The sequence below is a fragment of the Pimephales promelas genome, chromosome 15 (assembly GCF_988280905.1).
Source record: "Pimephales promelas chromosome 15, fPimPro1.hap1.1, whole genome shotgun sequence".
Taxonomy (NCBI): domain Eukaryota; kingdom Metazoa; phylum Chordata; class Actinopteri; order Cypriniformes; family Leuciscidae; genus Pimephales; species Pimephales promelas.
Genome location: NC_142783.1, coordinates 23,730,796 through 23,750,651, shown reverse-complemented (window position 1 = coordinate 23,750,651; position 19,856 = coordinate 23,730,796). Strand labels below are relative to the sequence as shown.

Sequence of the window (19,856 nt, the reverse complement as noted above, 5' to 3'; positions counted from 1 at the left end):
CATGCCAAAAACTATGATCACTGTTTAACCTCTGTGCCTTTGCTGTCCTTTGAAAAGCACTCTTTGCAAAGACTTTCATGGAGAATGTCTTACAAAAGAGAGAGAAATAATAAAAAAGAAAATAATTATATTCAGAGAGGCCATGCAGATACTAAAAGCATAGTCTGGAAGAGAGAGAGACTAGACATACAGGTGCATGAGGTTATCCGTGTGTATGTGAGTGATAGCCAGATGTATGGAGAGAGAGGCATGTGGGAGAATGTCTTAGGGTATTCATGAGCCTATGCCGTTATCAGTTGACCTTTAAATTGGAGCCGCTGCTCGGCAGGAAACCCAAGGGGCCCGTCTCAAATTTGACTGATTTGGAGCCCCCAACCTGCTGATGATAAACATTGCGGAAGCCGACTGCCAAATCCACACCGTATGCTTCTATGCATATATATATATATATATATATTAGGGCTGTGCAAAAGTTAATTGCGATTAATTGCATCCAAAATAAAAGTCTGTGTTTACATAGTATATTTGTGTGTGCTGTATATAATTATTTTGTATATATAAACAGTGTTGGGAGTAACGCATTACAAAAGTAATACATTACAGTAACATATTACTTTTTGCTGTAACGCAGTAGTGTAAGGCATTACTAATCAATTTTCAGTAATATTTTACTCGTTACATGTTCAGTGAGGCTTCTATTACAGTTGTATTACAGTGTATTGTCTGCTTTTACTTCTTAAAGGCAACAGACTATGTGAAAGTTTTAAAGCAGTCTTTTAGTGCCGGTTCAGAGCGGTCGCGTCTGTAACATTGTTTTTTCCTCATAAACGAACACAAAAACTGAAATAAAATGAATATTTTAAGTTCTATGGAGACTGGAGAGCCAACCCTTCCTCATCCGATTTGCGCAGTGTAATTAACAGAATTACAAAAAATATATTTTACCTCCTATTTTTTTGTTACGCATGAATGTGTGTCTTTTCCCTAATATTAAAAATAAAACATAGACTGATATTTGTCTAATGTCTGGAGTCCTTTAAGGAAGTAGCCTATATACGTTTCAATACATGTATTTTCTGAGAATTTTTATTTTAAGTTTTGACTGCAAATGTCATGTCCATAATGCTGGACTTCCCCAATTTTAAATAATTTATCCTCAACTAGTTTTGTGGTGTAGGTCTACGTATTTTATAATGTTAACTTCAAATAATACTAATAGCCTAATTTAAAGATAAGGCAGCATTGGATCTGGACGGTAAGGAGAATAACACTGGAGTTGGAAGAGGTGTGTCGCGATTCTGTAGGTTCGTTGATCTGAGTCGTGTGGCGAATCGCGATTTCGGTTTCATATTGCATATCGTTACAGCCCAAAAGTTAAGTTCTACTTAGTTATTTTGGTGAAAGTAACTCAAAAGTAATACATGAGTAATGTAACGCATTACAATTCTGGGACAGTAATATTGTAAGGTAATGAATTACTTTTAAATAACAGTAACAAGTAATACCTAATGTATTACAGTTTGGAAGTAACTTGCACAACACTGTATATAAATACACACACATGCATGTATATGTTTAAGAAAATGTGTTATTCCTATATAAAATATTTATATTTATATAATATAGATTATGTATTTATATATATATACAGAATTTAAGCGCAAATAATTCTTAAATATATACATGCATGCATAGGTATTTATATATACAAAATAATTATATACAGTACACTCAAATATATTATGTAAAACAGACTTTTATTTTGGATGCGATTAATCGCAATTAACTTTTGCACAGCCCTAATATATATATATATATATATATATATATATATATATATATATGTATGTATGTATGTATGTATGTATGTATGTATGTATGTATGTATGTATGTATATATACACACTGCAGCCAAAAAACTTGCTGTTTGGATTTAAATAGGCAAATTGTCTATTTTCTTAAAAGTTGCTTAAGAAGTAATAAAAAAAAATTACACACTCCCTCAATTAGGCTTAGAAGAACTTTTGCCAAACATGCTAGAAAAAAAAAAGGTTTTGTTTTATGGACATTTTGATGATATGCTGGTCAAATATCACCTCTTAATTAGTCAAGTTAAGGAAAACTGGAGGCAGGCTATGTAACTGAAAAAAATGACATAATCAGGCCGTTTGCCAGGCTATTCAGTTTTGAATAGAAAAAACTTTTCGAAAAAATTGTAGCTTACGAGTGGGCAGATGGAACCACTGATCAAATAGATGTTCCTAATTCACCATCGTACATCGCGTCAGGCCTCTGAAAAAGGCTAGACTGCCTGGCCTGGCTATATTCAAAACATCTCTCAATCGTTCTTTGTTTAGGTCTAAATTACAGCCGTTTAGATGATGTTGTTTTAGGATTAGTTTATTTAAAAAAAAAAACTTGCTGATAATTTACTCACCCCCATATCATCCAAGATCTCCATGTCTTTCTTTCTTCAGTTGAAAAGAAATTAAGGTTTTTGATGAAAACACTACAGGATTTTTCACCATATAATGGACTTCAATGGACCCAGATGTTTCAAGGTCTAAATGACAGTTTCAGTGCAGCTTCAAAGCGCTTTAATCGATACCAGACGATGAATAAGGGTCTTATCTAGCAAAACGATCGGTCAATTAAAAAAAAAAGGTTAAGTTTTATAAGCACAAATGCTTGCCTTGCTCTGTTCTGTGATGCGCATTTGTGACTCTCCTGTTCAAACTCAAAAATTCATAAAAACAAACAAATCTTTTTTCGAGTCATTTCGTTCATTCAACGAACGAAATAAACGAAATGACTTGATAAAAAATTTGTTGAAGCAAGTAGAAAACGCCTACATAAGCAGGATAAAAAATCCAGGTTAATAAGAATCTTGTACTTTACCTCGTCTTGTTGCGCTGTGAGGAATAATAATATCGTAATAATCCTGGAAAAGTTACCTCAGAAGTGCTGGAAGTTTCAGTTTCAACTGGCTTGCTTCAACATTTGCATTTGTAAAGCACACACTCTCCGTGGGCATGGTCAGATTAAAGGCCATTGCACACTGAGTCCGAAATTTTATGGGTTTTTTTGTATTCGTGATTCGGTGACTCTGAATTTTCAAAACACCATTCAAACACTATTCAAACTGCTCGCTACGGATGTGAAAAACGCAGAAAATCGAACCCGATTGGATTTGTTTTTTTATTACGGAAACCCTGATATATATATATATATATATATATACAGTATATATACATATATATATACAAACACACACACACACACACAAACACACACACACACACACACACACACACACACACACACACACACACACAAACAATACGATATAAAAATTGTCTGTCTGTGTGAAAGCACCGTCATTAAGGGCATATTAAGGATGTTAGACACAGAGAGAGAGACGTTTGTACAATGGGCTTTGCAGAGCTGTTCTCTTCTCTCTGGGGGCAGCAGTGGCTGAAGTGATGAATTCATCACTGCTTTAAGAGTCCTGCAGGAGGCCAGATTGGCTTAAATCCCCCATAAGAGGAAGGCGTGTGACACCGACAGGAAAATGACAAGCCTATAGGGAGCAGGGTATGAAAGTTATATTGCGTTGCATTGTGTTTGTGCAAGCATGTTCTTATGAATATACTTTTACAGGAGATGAGGGTCTCGTATCAGCAGTGGTAAACCAGAATTTATTAAGAAATCTCTCAAAAACATGGACTAGCACAAAGATACTGTAGCAATATGAGCATATGTTCTCTAGTGTACAAGTTCATGCACACTGTAAACACAAGCGAGTGGAAAAAACAATTCTTTCACTAATTTAATAAATGTTTATTAAGTTTAAGTTATTAAGTAAGATCTTAAATGTTTAAGATCCTTAAGACTGATCAGAAATTGTGATATTAATCAAATATTTGTATTTTTTTTAATTTAGAGTCATAGTTTCAGTGTCAATGTAATAGATGTAAATATTTTCCAGATGTAATTTCGAAAATATTTATAATATTTCCTAAAGTATAAATGTTTTTTAATACATTTAAATATATAGCTTTTGTCGCAAGTGGATCTTTGAGTCTGTGGCATTAAAAACCCTTGGTCTATATTTTAAATTTTTGTCACATCTTTTGAGTAATTAACACGCTACTATAATTTGCTGTGTTAATGGGACATTTCGACAGTGTGAACGTAGCCTTATAAAGTCCACGTTGCTGTGTGTCATTCATTGTTGCCCTCCAGAGCCAATCACACAATAGGAGGAGACGCTAAGTGGAGGTACAAAGCACAACTGACAACGTGATAAGGAACAACTGACTCTAGGAATAACATCTCCAGATCGCCACAACAATACCACCTGACCCCATACAACTAGCACTCCACGGACAGAAATATTTTTTGTTTTAAAATAAAACGCTTAAGAAATTCCTCCATCTGCCTCGGGTATAGCCAGGCTATGTTTCTGTGTGGGTGTGTCAGCGCTTAGAGTTGAAGAAGATTCATAGAACCAACAGGAGTGTATCACAGCAGGTCTGGTGCAGATTAATGTGGAAAGCAGACTAACAGCACAAAGATAATGCAGGCCAATAAAAAGACTAGCGCACGCACACACGCGGCGCACAGGAGTGAAACAGGGGCTAACGGCAGAACAGCTCGGGGTCGTTAAGCATCATTAGCGGGACATTTGTTCACACACATTTGTCAGGAAGCGTCCTGCTAAGCAGAGAGTGTGTTCTCCTCAAGGAGTGTGTACTGGACAGAGGCAAGCAGGCAGGAAATGAAGTTACTGCCGCGTGTGTGTGTAATCTACTGCATGATGGAGCAGATCTGTCCCTTGTATAAGACGTCACCGTGTTTGATTAACAACAGGACTCATCCCAGCCGGAAAACAAGAGAAGCGTGTAAACTGCATCTGTGATTCGCATGCATTTACAGTTAGAGTGTATTTGGTAGTTTCAAGTACAGGAGCACACAAACACACTCACTCAAGTGCACACACAAGCGAAAATGCAGCACAGCTATAATCAGGAAAAAGTTTATTTGAAGCTCAAGAGACCACAAAAGCCATAGAAAGTGGGGAAAAGCAGTGCTACATATTGATTGAATTATGAGAGGTTAAATCTCCTTACTCTTAATGATTTAAACAGAGTGAAATAACATTGGAAAAATTGCACACTGAAGCAGTTCGTTTATGACTACTTCGGGGTTAACGGGTTCTGTCTAGAACACATTTACCACTAATTTTATATTTAAAGGAATAGTCCACTCAAAAATTGTAACGTTTAGCCTAGTCCAGCTCAGAATGCCAAGATCATTTGGTTTGATTCACAAATTGATAAAATGTATGCTTTAAATTTACTGTTAGACACTTCTCTAAAGAAAAGCATCTATGAATGGGGAAAGTGAGAAAACAGTAGTTAAGAAAGCGTCTGATCAGGACAGTGGATATGTTAGCACCATCTCTGCAATTCACCGGCAACAGATGAGATCATTAAAAATGCAACACTGTTATGTTATTTTCCCGGCAACAAATGTCCCGAGTCCTTCACATAAAAAAATCAGTCTACAAGCTTTTATAACCAACTCAGGAAGTCAGGGAATGTCTAGTAATTTAAGTTTCATTACAAGCATGGTCACACATTGGCAATACAAAAAAGCAATTAATATTTGAAAATTCTTGAATATAGCTCCTTTAAGAAACATTTCTTATGATTTATGAATCACTGATCAATAGAAAGTTCAAAAGAACAAAATTTCTTTTAAAATAGAAAAGTAATATAAAAGTCATTACTGTCTATTACTATCAATTTAATGAAACCTTCCTGAAGAAAAATATTAATGCATTTAAAAAAGGAAGAAAACTTACTGCCCCCAAACTTTTAAACAGAATATTAGGCTATTTAACAGCAACAAATGTGGACAAATGTGACCTTGTGAAAAAAAAAAAAAAAAGAAAAGATTTGAAAAGCACAAAAAGCAGGACGAATCACACGGACACATAACACCACAAGCGCCAACAGCTGCATCCTGGGGAACAAAAGACCACTATGTAGACACAAATTCTCTCTGGCCACACTGCCACAAGGCATAAAACACACACACAGTACACATAGTGGCCCATGACATACTCAGTGATCCGGTTCAGGATATTCACAACCCGCGCCGCATCTACCCCCAGAGGAATCCAAAAGAAAAATCTCTCTCTCATACAATCAGACTATTTAAAGGGATAGTTCACCCAAAAATAAATGTACTCACCCTCAGGTTGTTCCAAACATTTATCTCTCTGCTGAACACTTTGAAGAAGATACTTTGAAGAATGTCAGAAACCAAATAGTTGATGGACCCCATTGACTTCCATAGTATTTTTTTCCCCATACTATGGAAGGTAATGGGGTCCATCAACTGTTTTGTTACCCATGTTCTTCAAAATATCTTCTTTTGTGTTCAGCAGAAGAAAGAAATTCAAACAGGTTTGGAACAACTTGTAAATAATGACAGAATTTTTGGTGAAGCATTCCTTTAACTACACTTTAACGCAAGACTATGAAGACTAAAATAGCAGCTGCTCATTTCTCAAGTTGACAAGATGCATAATGATTTCTGAAACTGATATTTTGATCTAACCAGTCCTGACCTGTACCTGCGCCTGGCATTAAACACTTAAGAGCCTTTACCTACTGGTTATTCCCAGAGGAGATTAGCATGGAGCCTGGAGCTAATGAGAGGAGCTTTTCTGTTCCTCCAGTGCTCCTTCTTTTGCTCAAACAAAACATTAGCAGATAATGTAACGGAATTAAGAAGACAAAAGATTCAAATTGGATATTGATCAGAGGAATGAGGTGGCAGCATTTCCGCTGGTTAAGCCTGTGATGCGGTGATTGATCCACAATGCTTGTCCTCACGTCTGAAGATGTCTGGCAGGCCCATAGTCTGCCTGACAAAGGCGGTGAAAAGAACCGTGAACTTGTCCGACACCAGGACACAATGAATACAGAACGGTCATGTCAGTCCACAGAATCATATTTGAAAGGATGGCAGACATTAGATGACAAAGAGAGACAAATAAAACGACACAATAAATGGAAATACAGGCACTGGTAGACTTGTAAAAAGTCGGTATAAGCATTCAGTAATGATGTAGAATGTTCAATAAGAGTGACTCAGAACAGTGCCGATGCCTGCTGATCTGAGAACAGCTTTAAAGATCAGAGCTGAAGGCTTGAGTCCTAAAAGACAAGCACTGATCTAGCAAGACAAGGGCCTCAGGGATCAATGTAAAATCAATGTTAATTGCCAGTGTTTTTCTATGTGAACAGATCAGATACAAAAAAAAGTTAAATATGCTAAACCAAAGCAACAGAAAAAGTAAAGAATGTAGTCAATAAAAAAACATACTATAAGCTTTGACAGTTTCGACATCAGATTGAATGAGCCATATTCAAAACTGGCAATAACCGCACACCTGAAATCTATACAACACTCATGGTGCATTCATGTAGTGTTGGAATTATCTTAGTTATGTATTTCAGAAACATTTACTGTACATCAGGAAGCTCTGTTGTGACATCATGTGAAAATAAATTATTTTGGTACAAAAGATCAGGGCATGTAAGTTGTTTTTTTTAATGCATATATTTCTGATATTATTTGATCAAAAAAAGATTTAAAAAAAGATTCATTTGATTAATAAAAAATATCAGTAATATTTGGAAATATTATTTCAATTTAAAATAACTGTTTTCTATTTTAACATATTTTCAAATTTAATCAATTCATGTGTTGGCAAAGCTACATTTTCTGCAGTCATTAATTCTGCAGTCTTCAGTGTCCAATAATGGCGTAATATTTTTATGGAATATTTGTGATATTTGACCTTTTTTCCAGGGTTATCTAATTAATAGAAATTTCGAAACAGCATTTATATAAAACAGAAAAATCTTTTTGGAATGTCATACATGTCTCTACTGTCACTTTTGATTGAAATCAATGTATTTTTTGCAGAATAAAAGTATTAATTTCTTTAAAAAAAAAAATCTTACAGACCCCAAACTTTAGAATGGTGTATATATTTTATATAATGTTTTCTAACAACCCAAATTTGTTGTAGAGGTGTACGCTTTGCTTACTGTTCATGTTCTTGAAGATGTTCAGGATGGGGAGGATCTGTCTGTAGTACGGGACCAGCGCCTCACCCACCATCTCTGCTGAAACAACCAGGTGCTGCAGAACCTTCAGCGTGGCGCAGATGACCTGCCTGCACCTCGTGTTGAGGGCATCTGTAGACAAACACAGACAGATGTAGAGACAGATAGAGTCTCCAAAAACCAGAAACACATTGAGGTCATGAGTATTTTCACAATGTGTGACATTTTTTTGCCATTTGTTATAACCCTTACTGGGGTGTTATATTTGCACTTTTTTGCTCTCAGACTATGTCCAAAACATGACAAATGCTTTCTTCACTGGCTCTAAATGGAAGGTATCCTTTAAATTCTTCAAAAAAGCATTTGCATCTTGCATGATATCCACAATCCTGTGGTTCAGTAGTAAGTGGAAAGAATGACAGAGTGTTGAATTTAAAATGAAGTTCCAGTCAGATTGTGTCAGTGAGACACTGTTAGTTTGTTCGCTTCAATTTACTGCAAATTCGTTTTTAAACAAGACACCATTGAGACAGGCCTTCCAAAGGGACTGAAAATAAAAGTGGATGCAGTTTTGACTATTATATTGGATCTAGTCAACACGTGTAACAATGTTTTTTTACTATGTCTCACACTATTGCTTTGTCTGTTACAAATCATTTGAGTATTTATTGCAGTCAAACTTAATAGGTGTGATTTGCTGTTCATTCCTTTGCTTTGGCATTTATCGGGTAAACTATGCATTGGATTATCAGATATGGAAGAAAGCTCCTAGAGAATGCTAACACAGTCTCATCCCAAAAAGTCATATAACTGACGTCTTGGGACGTCTTTTGACCATACGTCAATATCCGCCTTTTTAGGGCCCCCTTAAACGTCGGTAGATGGCGATCCCGGGCCATCATACAATTGACGCTTTACCTTTAACGTCAGTTAGGTGACGGGTTAGGTTTAGGGTTAGGTTTAGGTCTGGGGTAGAGTTAAGATCCCATAACCTCATCTACCGACGTTTAAGGGGGCCCTAAAAAGGCGAATATTGAAGTATGGTCAAAAGACGTCCCAAAACGTCAGTTATATGACGTCTTGGGATGAGACCGGGTTGAGAATGCAGCTTTTGATCTAAGCCATTCACTGTAATCCTGAACAAAGGCTTCAGTGAACAACATCTTCGGATTTAAGACAAACCATTACATCACGTTTCATTTGCACATGACAAATGTTGAACGGTGAATAGCAACGCATTCTCATCCTAGGGCGTCATCAAACTGACGCTTTTGACCATGCGTCTAAATCCGACGCACATGGCAACCTTTAGCGTCAGTTAGATGATGCGGGTAGGTTTAGGTCTGGGGTAGGGTTAGGGTTAGACCCATTGACGCTAAAGGGTGCCATGTGCATCAGATGTTGATGCATTGTCAAAAGCGTCAGTTAGATGACGCCTTGGGATGAGAACGGGCTGTGAATAGCCTATAAGAATGACAGTGCGACCAACGATGGTACATTCATTCATAATTCCATTTACACAAATCATTGTAAGTCATCCTTTGTCAATAATAACTGTGGTAACTCCAAGAACTTTAACTTTATTTGCCACAACCAAGACTTATATGTAATACGCATAAATGATTCATATTGTTGGCAAATGTTTCAACTATGTAATAAGATATTTTTCAACAATGTAAGTTTATAAAATGTAATAGAGGGGCAGTTGAAAATTATTTTTATTTGCAAAACTGTTACCCAATTATAGCAGTAGGCATTTACTTCAAAGTCTTGAATGCCACACACCCATCAAAACAGTATATTTAAAGAGAAGGTCAAAAATAGGATATGAAAATGTCTCGATAACATTATAAGTGAACCTCGGAGAACATTATAAAATAATACATTATTAGACATGATGTTATGATGTATCTCAAGTCTGCCTGAACAAGGTTTTTATGAGATATCTTCATATATATATAAATAAATAAATAAAAACTGGGGGATACTTTACCCAAAAATGTATTTATACACCTTTACGTAATTTCAAGCCAAGCCTGTATGACTTTCTTCCTTCTGTGGAACATAAAAAAGACTTTTGTGTTTCGCAGAATAAAGACATTTATTTTGAGTGGCAGCTGTGTGCTGTACTTTAACAATAATTCCCATCTACTTCCTGCTCTCCTATATCTGAACAGCACACTATGAAATTCTAATTACCAAACAAACACGGCAAACTGTTTTCTAGCGGTGTGACATTTGCACCGAAAGAGTGTTCAATAATTCATGATGTGTGACTTGTCTAGAGGAATGAAGATCTGTTTCTAAATCTCTCTAAATAAAGGAACCATTAATTCCTTCTTCATATTAGGCTCTAAAAATGAATGACCTCATATACCTTTTCCTTCTCTAAATACCACAGGATCATGACATTTACACACTTCAGTAATTGCATTAGTTTATCTCCTGATACAAACACATCTGCAGTCATTCCTGTGAGAGAGGGGGGAAACTGTTCTCATTTATCCATCCATCCATAGTTCAACTGTAGTTCAAACTTCAGTCAAGCAGAAGGAGGATTGTTTTATTTAATCATCCCACAAGAGCTCGTTTATTTTTTGAATCGGGGCTTTGATCGGGCCAGTGCAGAACATCGACCTTCTGGTTTTCACTCTCTTCAGTTTGACCTTTCCTGTATGTATACGGTCAGTTTTTTTTTTCTTCTTTTTTTAAAATTAACCTAATTCATTCTTTTTTTCTATCCATGACCTTCTAGTATATCCAAAGTTTTCACAGTCTATTGCAAAGAAAAGTGTATTTTGTCAGTGCACTGAGTTATTTTGTTATGCTTACAATAGGGCCAGTTGTGCTCTTAAAATGAATTATATAGTACCATTTTTTATGAAAAGGAAAACAAACCAATATTAACCATTAAAAACACAACACACTGTCACGTGTCAGTGTTTGTTTGGACATTCAATTTGTATTTTGCTTGGTTCCTATTCTCCTTTGTTCTTTTCCCGCCACTCCTCCGTATCCATGATTACTGTCATTATCAGTTCAGTTGTGTCACCTGTTTAATCATCATCTGTATCACCTGTGATCTATAAATCAGTGTCATCTGTGTTTTTATTTAAATTCAATCTGTTCAGTCGGTGGAATCTCCGTTTTATTTAGTGTGTGTGTTGCTACCTGTTCTGTCATCCTGTGTTTAATTACAAATAACCTTTGTTTGGAAATATATCCTTGTCTCCGTCTGCCTTCCCGCAACCAACATTGATCCATTCAAAATGACAAATGTTTTAAAATTTGGTATTAAATTAGTTTAAAAGGGGTCTTTTTGCTTTGTTGCAAAAACATTTGTGTTTCTTTTACAGTAAATAATAAAAAAATAACAACAGTAAGTTTAATTCCATAATTGTAACACCTTCACAACAACCCTTGGCAAACAATAAAGCATTAATGGCCAATTTTGCTCTCATCAAACTGTCTTCTCCTTTAAATTGCTGTTTCCTTCACATGACTTTGGCCAAACTCCAGTTTTTATATGGATTTTTTCAAAGTTTGCTTCACCACCATTACATAAACCAGATTTATTTTTCCGCTAGTGTATTATTTATACTTTTTTTTTTTTTCGATTCTAAATGCTTTATTCTTCTTAAAATCTGATGAAGTGCATACTATGTGGGACAGATTGACCACTAAATGATTTTGTGACTAGCAAAAAATAAATAAATAAATAAACGAACGAACGAGTTACTTTGGATAGGAATTACAACTAGAAAGGGACTAGGTGTCATTTTAGTGCCACTCACTCTTGATGGGTATGATGACCTGTGGAATAACAGGAAGGACCTTACTGCCACCGTGCTCCAACATGTCATGGATGCCCTGTCGAGCGAAGAACTCATAGGGGTGAACTGTCTCACACAGACCATCAAAGAACAGGGGGAGGTAGTGATGGTAGTCCAATTTTTCAATCTCCACCTGTTTAAAACACACAAACACACATGCAGGGTCAGTGTTATTCTGAGCTATGGAAGGCCAAAGGGTTTGTGTGTTTTTAAATAACCCCTCTTTGCATCTGTCCTTATATTAGCCTCAACAAATACTCACAGGCTTCAAGCTACATAAAGACCAGCCCCCGTTTTAGTGCCCCCAAGCATGCCGACACACATTCTGTAGGGAAGACTGGGGGGGACAGCTGTTCAGGGGCTTTGGAACACTCAAACATGTGACTTCCTGTTGGATCACACGTTCGCACCTGTTCTCATTGGGTTATGAGCATGGAAACAGACGTGAATAGACCAGGACTTTTTCCTGGCCTTGAGTATTGAACAAAGTCACACACACACTGCTGTCTTTTTCTTTCTTTTCTTTTTTCTGTCACAAGTATCTGTTAAGTAGGTTTCATAGAAAAAATGTATAGTAAGAATAGCTTAAAATGACAAATATATATATATATATATATATATATATATATATATATATATGTATACAATAATTTATCTTTATTATTTTAGAAAAGTTTATTAAAGATACATATCTATTTTATTATGTATATTAGTTCAAAGAGAAAAAGAGACCTTGATAGATCTTTACTTCATTATTTTCCACATTCTATTGGCATATTATCTTTCCTTTTTTAAAGCATAAACTTCACTAAATATGTTAGATTTCTGTTTTAAACATTAAAAAAAATGACAACAGGGTAAAGGAAATCTAAAAAATCTTAAAATTGTTTAAATATTTGATTGGGAGAAATTATATATTGATTAAGAACCGAATACTTTTTTTTTTCAGTGTGGGGTTGTTTATGATGTTTTTCTTCTATTGACCGATTTAAGGATGGTATAGTTGGTGAAGTGCATGACTCCTTTACAACTGTTCTTTGTAATCGTACTGTCACTGATACCAGGAGCTGTAAGGTTGAAAGTGGCCAGACCTCATCAAACCCCTCCTCAGATATCAAAACAGCAAGCACAAAGAGAGAGAGAGAGAGAGAGAGAGAGAGAGAGAGAGAGAGAGAGAGAGAGAGAGAGAGAGAGAGAGACGGAGTGATAGAGTGAGAGAGAGCATCATAAGCTTAGCAAGAGGGCGGATTGCTTAGAGCCAATTTACTGGCTAACCTTGACCTTTTCTGACTTGGTCAAGATCATCTTGGTGAGTCACACAGCAAAACTCAAGTAGAAAAGCAAATGTGCAGTGCGGATGATACTCACACACACACGCACACACACATACACACACAGAGAGAGAGAGAGAGAGAGAGAGAGAGAGAGCCATAGTGATTCAAAACATGAAAAGCAAGAGGAGACTCATGCAGCTAACCACAGACAGATGCCTCGCATCACTGGGGTGATGTCTGTGGGACACAATCTCTGCCTGTAGCATTAATCACTGGAACACTGCGAGTATGTGTGGGCGGATCAGCTTTTGCCCATATTGAGAAGGAATGAATGTCCCAACATGGATATTAAACACCAACATTGTGGGAACCAGGCAACAACAATGGCTTTACTAAATTGTATAAGGAAAATCTGAACATGCAGACGCATTACTGTGAGGTTAGGTTTAAAGGGGCCATATAATGATGCCTGTACACAACCATCATATAATGATAATATATCCAGTATTTTCGTTTAATCTCCTTATACGTTTTTCCCTGCCTCAAATCGAGCTGTTCGACGTCACACGGTTGGACGCCCCTCCCACGATTGTTGATTGACAGCAGCGTTTCAACACATCCCAGCCCTGAGCGAGCGGTCAACATAGTCCGTCATTGTTGATACACTGGAGAAGAATGGCGTCTAAGCGATTGTAGTGTTCTGTTCTTGGGGGTAATAATGAACAGTCATTTCGATGTTCCTAAATCCGAACCACTGAAGACGCAGTGGCTGAGTTTTGTTTTCAAAGGGAATAATCCCAACAAGCAACGACAATGCTTTCATGTTTGCGCGATTCACGAATCTTTTCGCAGACTGCTTTATAAATGAGGATCAGTAAAGCTGGTTTTGCTGAGAAGCTGCTCCTGAAAAAAAAATCGGTACCAACTATTCATGTCCCTGCTGCACCTCCAGAAGAAGTGAGTGTAAAATTGAATCGTACATCTCACTAAGTTACTCTAACGTTCACTGCGTCAAAAAGTGTGTATACGGGAGAATTCGGACAATGAAAATGCCCGCGAAATGTGCTGTTTGGCAGGGATCTTTGGAACTTTGTTATGCGTACCTGTAAATGCCTGTAAAGGCCCGAAAACAGGAACTTGTCTGACCACATGCTGTTAGTTGATAGCTTGGCTTTTTAAATGCTAATTTGTTTTGGGACTGGCTCAAGTTTGCCCCTATTCCCCTGCCCCCCTCATTAGTATTCAGGAAAGGTGATAGGCTTTACATTGTGTCAATCTTCAACAAGTGTTACGGAGAGCAGAGTGGAGATGTTACTCCTTTACATAGGGACAATATGGCTATTAAATCTCTGAGTCCGAACGAAAACAGACTGGTGTATATGGCAAATGAAAGTTTGAAGAGGATATTTGAAAAGCTGGAGATGATGGACATGAGGTTGGATAAGATGGAGGCTGACATCAATGAGCTCAAAGAGGCAAAAGAGGAGCCTGCTTCAAAGAAATTAAAGAGAGCTGGGAATAATTCTGTTGCGGTAAGTTATTTTCTGACCATCACAGTGTCTGCTTAACTTTGTGTGCTTTATTTATAAATCTATTCGAATTGAGCCCTCATACTATGTTGGATTTTTACAGGAAGCTGTATTGAGATTGCACAATGGGGAAAACAACATACACAAATATGATGCACAGACAAGGTATATCTTTAAAACTATGCTTTCATAACAGTCTTTTCTTCTAAATTATATTTTTAATCAACCTTCTTTAATTACTGCTTCACAGTCTATCCTCCCCCCACAACCTCGAGGTCATAATCTTTTTAATGGCTGTACCGGACGTAGATCCTGCTGTTGTTAAAGGTAAGTCACAAGAGAATGTACCAAGGCTACAACTTTTTAACTGTATAGATTAGTTAGTTACAAATAAACATATTCTCCCCCTCTCTATCTCCATCTCTCTAGCATCCTGCAAGCCATATTTTGAAACTGTTAGAAGGGGTTACAGGATGGCCCAAGATGATAACAAAGACAAGATGGAGGACAGCAGGATCATTATGCTCATGAGACAAAGAAAATGAAGAGTAAGTATAAATACATATAAATCTGAGTAAAAGCCTCAGCCTGGGAGAGGCTCCCATCCCAACACATTTGATATTTTCAGTGGTTTAATTACTTTTTTCCCTCCCATTTTGCAGCTACTGAGCTGCAGGACTGGGGTTCCCCAGACAGAGGAAGAGGCAGCTATCTGGAAGACTGCAACAGTTGACCACATGTCTGAAGAGTAGGATGCCATATTGGATGGAAAGTCGGTGTGGGTTGTTCGGGTTATTATATTGTTTTACATATATTATACACAGGCCTCATATATTATATGGGGTTATTTATTGTATGACTAATAGTAAAATGTATTCTGTGCTAATGTTTTTTTTTTTATTTATAGAGTTTTGACTGTGTGTATATAAATATATATGTCATGTGCCCAGCGTCATTTACAAATAATAAAAATAACAAACTCAACTTTGTCTATCTGATTGTCTTGACATTATAACCATGAACACCAATGACAATGAATATTAATAATGAGTAATAATAAACCCAAATGAGGCCATAAACTGGACCAATAGTGTGGGGGTTTAGAGGAGGGACAAAGCATTGAGCACCCAATCCTATGTAAGATCTCTGACCAATTGAAGGAGGCCACTGCCTTGTGTCCCAAAGGTGTGAAATGCTAATGTTCCCTTGCATTGACCCCGACCTGGGGATTATTCACCATGGTAACTGATGGCCCTAGTGGCTCCCTGCTGTGCCCCAAACTTGGTACATATCCAGGAGTTTTCGGGATTGTGTGACGGGACAGCAAACTCCCGTATACACACGTTTATTTGTGGAGTACACAGGAGTACTCAGGAGTTTTACATGCCCGATTACAGCTCTTTTCACGCAGTGGTTACCCTGCCAGTTCATATAAAGTTAGATCTAAGTGACATTACGTTAACCAAACATTCAGAAACGTCCTGTTCGAGCCTGTAATGTCTGGACCAATCAGACACAAATGAATCATTATATTTAATGAAGAATCCAACAAACTCACTCTTCCAACAAAGTTCTATAAAACTTTCCCCACAAATAAAGCCTACAAGAACCTGGTGTCCTGTTACAAGGCACATTAAGACCGATAACAAGCTTTACAACCCAACAGGATTTCCGCAGAGTTGTGACACTCTCTTAATTCTTGCTGAGAAGAAGAAATGAACCCTTTTAATCCTTTATATTCTATATATATAACCATGTGATAAATGTCTTAACGTGTATCTAATTTTCCATCTCATAATTTTCTTTTTATGTGGTTTGGCCTATGTTTCATTCTCTCTTATAAACTATGTTGGTCTGATTCATGACTTTATTTACACTCTTCCAGAGGGTGTGACATCTTCACCCTTTAAAAATCACTGATCACAAGATCAGCCCTCTCTCTTGTCCTTTTAGCTTGTTCGCTTGTCCTCTCTATTCCTCTTAGCCTTATGCTCTCTCACTCTCTTGGTCCTTCTTGAGAAGTCATAACGTGAAGATGAGGCTGAACTATAGAAGTCCCTCAAGGACTCCCAAGCTTGCGGCAGGCTACGGCCTTGTCTTGCCATTCAATTGCACGACCATTCAATAGTATGACTGGATTTCTAACAATGGAAATCTTAATGCAAATGGGTGGAGTGTCGCTTTAATTATTGTATTTTATCATCATTTAATTAAATATGTATGTATATTTTTTTTAATAATTAAAATTAATTAATACAAAAATGAATGTATGTAATTGTATGTAATTAATGCATACATACATTAATTAATAAAATTAATAGAATACACTTCCTGTCACTCAATCTCCCTCACACAGCTTCGATGTGTCATCATCATATCTTCCAGCAGAGCATTGATAAATCTTATAAAAGCAATTTTTGCTCTGAAGGCTGTCCTATATTGTGTCTGCATCATGTCTATAACCTTCAGGCCTGTTTCACGAATTACAACACACAATAACAGAGTGTTTTCATTTTACCGCACATTCTAAAACATTACAGTATTCACACGTTCACTAATTCAATAAATTCCACTTGTTGTTATCCATTTTGGTCTTCAATATCCTGTGGGGTGTGGCAAATTGAAATTTTGTGCTCATCTTGGCGAAAGCCAAGTACAAATCAGCATGAAGTTTTAACATCTACTCTTGTGTAACGGAAATCAATCAATAGAACTGAGAGAGAGACAATTCTAAAATTTTGAACTGTGCTCGTTCCTGATTTGTGAGTGCTTGTCCTTTAGAAAGATTTTGATAGCTTACATCTGTCAAACTATTTGTGCAACATATTAAGGGCTGCCAGAGATGTTAAATGGAAGACAAATGATTTGTCACCACTGCAAAAACAAAGAAATATGAGAAGTGTCACACATGCCGCGTCATAAACCACAGAATGGCAGAATGACTCAAAAGAGACAGCATTGTGTGTTTCTAATGCAATCTGTAAGATTTATTTCTAACCCATTCTTTACTATTTACACCTTATTTCATTTGCTGTCTGTTCAAAAGACATGAGTGAAATGTCAAGTGGGATTTGAAGAGAGCGAGTCTGATCCTAATGGGTCAGTCAGACAGAGGCCAGAGTCACATAGCAGTCACTATGACGACAGTAAAGATTTCAGAGGCAAATAATAAGTGAGCACTGAAACTACACGTGCAGGGAAATAGTCAAATATGGGGATCAGTGAAACGTGTAAAGTGCTGGTTTCGCTGAAAGAGTTTCTGTTGAATGGTTGCAATTATGATCCTTTTGGAAGCCATTAAAACTGTATCTGCCCATGAGCAGGGCTGTTGAAAGCTCTTAATGCCTGACAGATTGGGCAGAAAGACAGGCAGGTGTGGTTTGAGCTTGTATGGCTGCAGTGGAATGGATGAGGCAAAGCTGAAATAACTGTCGGCAGTCCGGACACGCTCTAGCATTGAGGTGAGACATAAGGCTTGATGTGAGCACCAGCAGCACATTTCTCCCAGCGTGCCGAGCACAAAGACACCTGTAGGGGTGAATGGCTATCATGAAGATGAATGACCAAACTGGCCACTTGAGTTTATACCATCACAGGCTCTCAATGTAGACAGGAGGAACTCAATGACACTTTCTGAGTATACCAGAGGACGTGTGAGATTGTAGTGAACACAATATAGACGTGAACTATACAAGAAATACTACACAAATTTCAAGTTGTACAGTCAGCCTGACACACATTATGACAGTTTGAAATTTGCCCTCCATGTGAGAAGGAGGTAAATGCTCAAAGCAATATGCTGGCTATGAGAGTGTGACCTGTGCAATTGAAATATGTCATTGCATTTCAGAGGGAGGAAAATAACTTGACATTCTCTCTTTCCCAGACTGTGGCTGTAAGATAGAGGAGTGTTTTTTCAAGCATGAGAGGAGGGGGTGTATACATTTAGAGACTCATTCTGAAAGGAAATCAGAATGTTTTTTTTTTCTCTCTGAGATGGTTGTGATGAAATCACCAGCTGAAATGCAGGGCATATGGAAGGACAATGAAAAAGCTGTGACAATCACATTGTCAGAACTGTTTACTGTTTACATTTTATATGTAATGGATAGCTGTGCATTAAATTATTTGAATGCACGACAACTGCATCCTCGTAATAATAATGGTTAATTATTAACTTGAGTAATGATTTTCATTTAAATTGATTTATAATAAAATAATGTGTATTCAGACATTCATTCTGTATAATATAATATTACAGTTTTTTTCAATCGCTAACAACCGCTTACCCATTATTCCAGATAGTTTTTCTAAACTTAACACAGACTCACACCTACAAAACACAATTGGGCCAAATGGATAATTTTCTTTTCCAAAACACATTTTGTTTAATATATACTAACTATTCATTTCAAAACAGAAAATATCTTTCTCTACACACTCTGACTTTACCAAAACACTGGAAATCTGACTCAAAATGAAAATATTCTGTCAAAGAATAACACTTGTTTTCACTTCACAAGGTACGTGCAATCAATCAAAGTACACAAGGTTTCAAAATACTGGCTATTGTTGACATTACAAAAACTACATAGACTTGCAAACATGCAATCCACTGTCTTTACATTAAATTTCTTGGTTGGGAACTTGTGGGAGGTATAGGTTGTCTGTTAAGAAAATGTAAGCAATGTGGAAATGTGTTCACTGCATGCATATTGTGTGAAAACAACATGAAATGTGTGAATAGTATGGCCACAAAAGGTCAATGCTGTGCTAATTGTGTTTAGAGTTTTGAAAATGTGACAACTGTGACAACAAACGCTTGTTAACAACTGAAAAAAACTGTAATATAATGTATTGTAATATAATAATATATAAAAAGTTTCTACCTTACTACAGATTCCAAGAACACAGGATGAGATGTTACTATCCTTTGTGCAAGCACTTCCAAGAGTTCAAGAACAGTGAGCCTGAATGAAATTTCGGGAGCGCATCGTCAGTAGTGTACCTTTGGTTCCTAGGGTGTTTCGGCCTTTCATACTATACACCCTCCCCACAGGTGGCCAGCAA

At 36.9% G+C, this 19,856-nt stretch overlaps 2 protein-coding genes across 3 annotated transcripts in view; one reads left to right on the top strand and one right to left on the bottom strand.

Annotated features, from left to right (window-relative positions):
• Positions 1–19,856, bottom strand: part of pacrg (PARK2 co-regulated) — a 109,426-nt gene that overhangs the window by 30,230 nt on the left and 59,340 nt on the right. The window contains exons 3-4 of the mRNA XM_089120401.1: positions 11,945–12,116; positions 8,133–8,282 (exon numbers count right to left, since the gene is read on the bottom strand). Coding sequence (XP_088976527.1) covers positions 8,133–8,282; positions 11,945–12,116 — 322 coding nt within the window. The remainder of the gene's footprint in view (positions 1–8,132; positions 8,283–11,944; positions 12,117–19,856) is intronic.
• On the top strand, positions 14,268–16,195 carry LOC148973569 (uncharacterized). Of its 2 annotated transcripts, none has more exons than XM_089120402.1 (5): positions 14,268–14,789; positions 14,890–14,951; positions 15,037–15,113; positions 15,216–15,334; positions 15,449–16,195. In XM_089120402.1, exons 1-4 carry the CDS (start codon positions 14,592–14,594, stop codon positions 15,329–15,331), a joined length of 453 nt encoding a protein of 150 aa, XP_088976528.1. In that variant the 5' UTR covers positions 14,268–14,591; the 3' UTR covers positions 15,332–15,334; positions 15,449–16,195. The 2 variants fall into 2 exon arrangements, with proteins under 2 accessions (XP_088976528.1, XP_088976529.1); XM_089120403.1 differs by having other exon boundaries at positions 14,269–14,789; positions 15,247–15,334.

Excerpts from the sequence above, each read along its gene's own strand:
- LOC148973569 (XM_089120402.1), top strand. The coding sequence starts at position 14,592 with ATGGCTATTAAATCTCTGAGTCCGAACGAAAACAGACTGGTGTATATG. Across the intron at positions 14,790-14,889 it reads CTGGGAATAATTCTGTTGCG|GAAGCTGTATTGAGATTGCA; the intron begins GTAAGTTATTTT and ends GGATTTTTACAG. Across the intron at positions 15,114-15,215 it reads AGATCCTGCTGTTGTTAAAG|CATCCTGCAAGCCATATTTT; the intron begins GTAAGTCACAAG and ends CCATCTCTCTAG.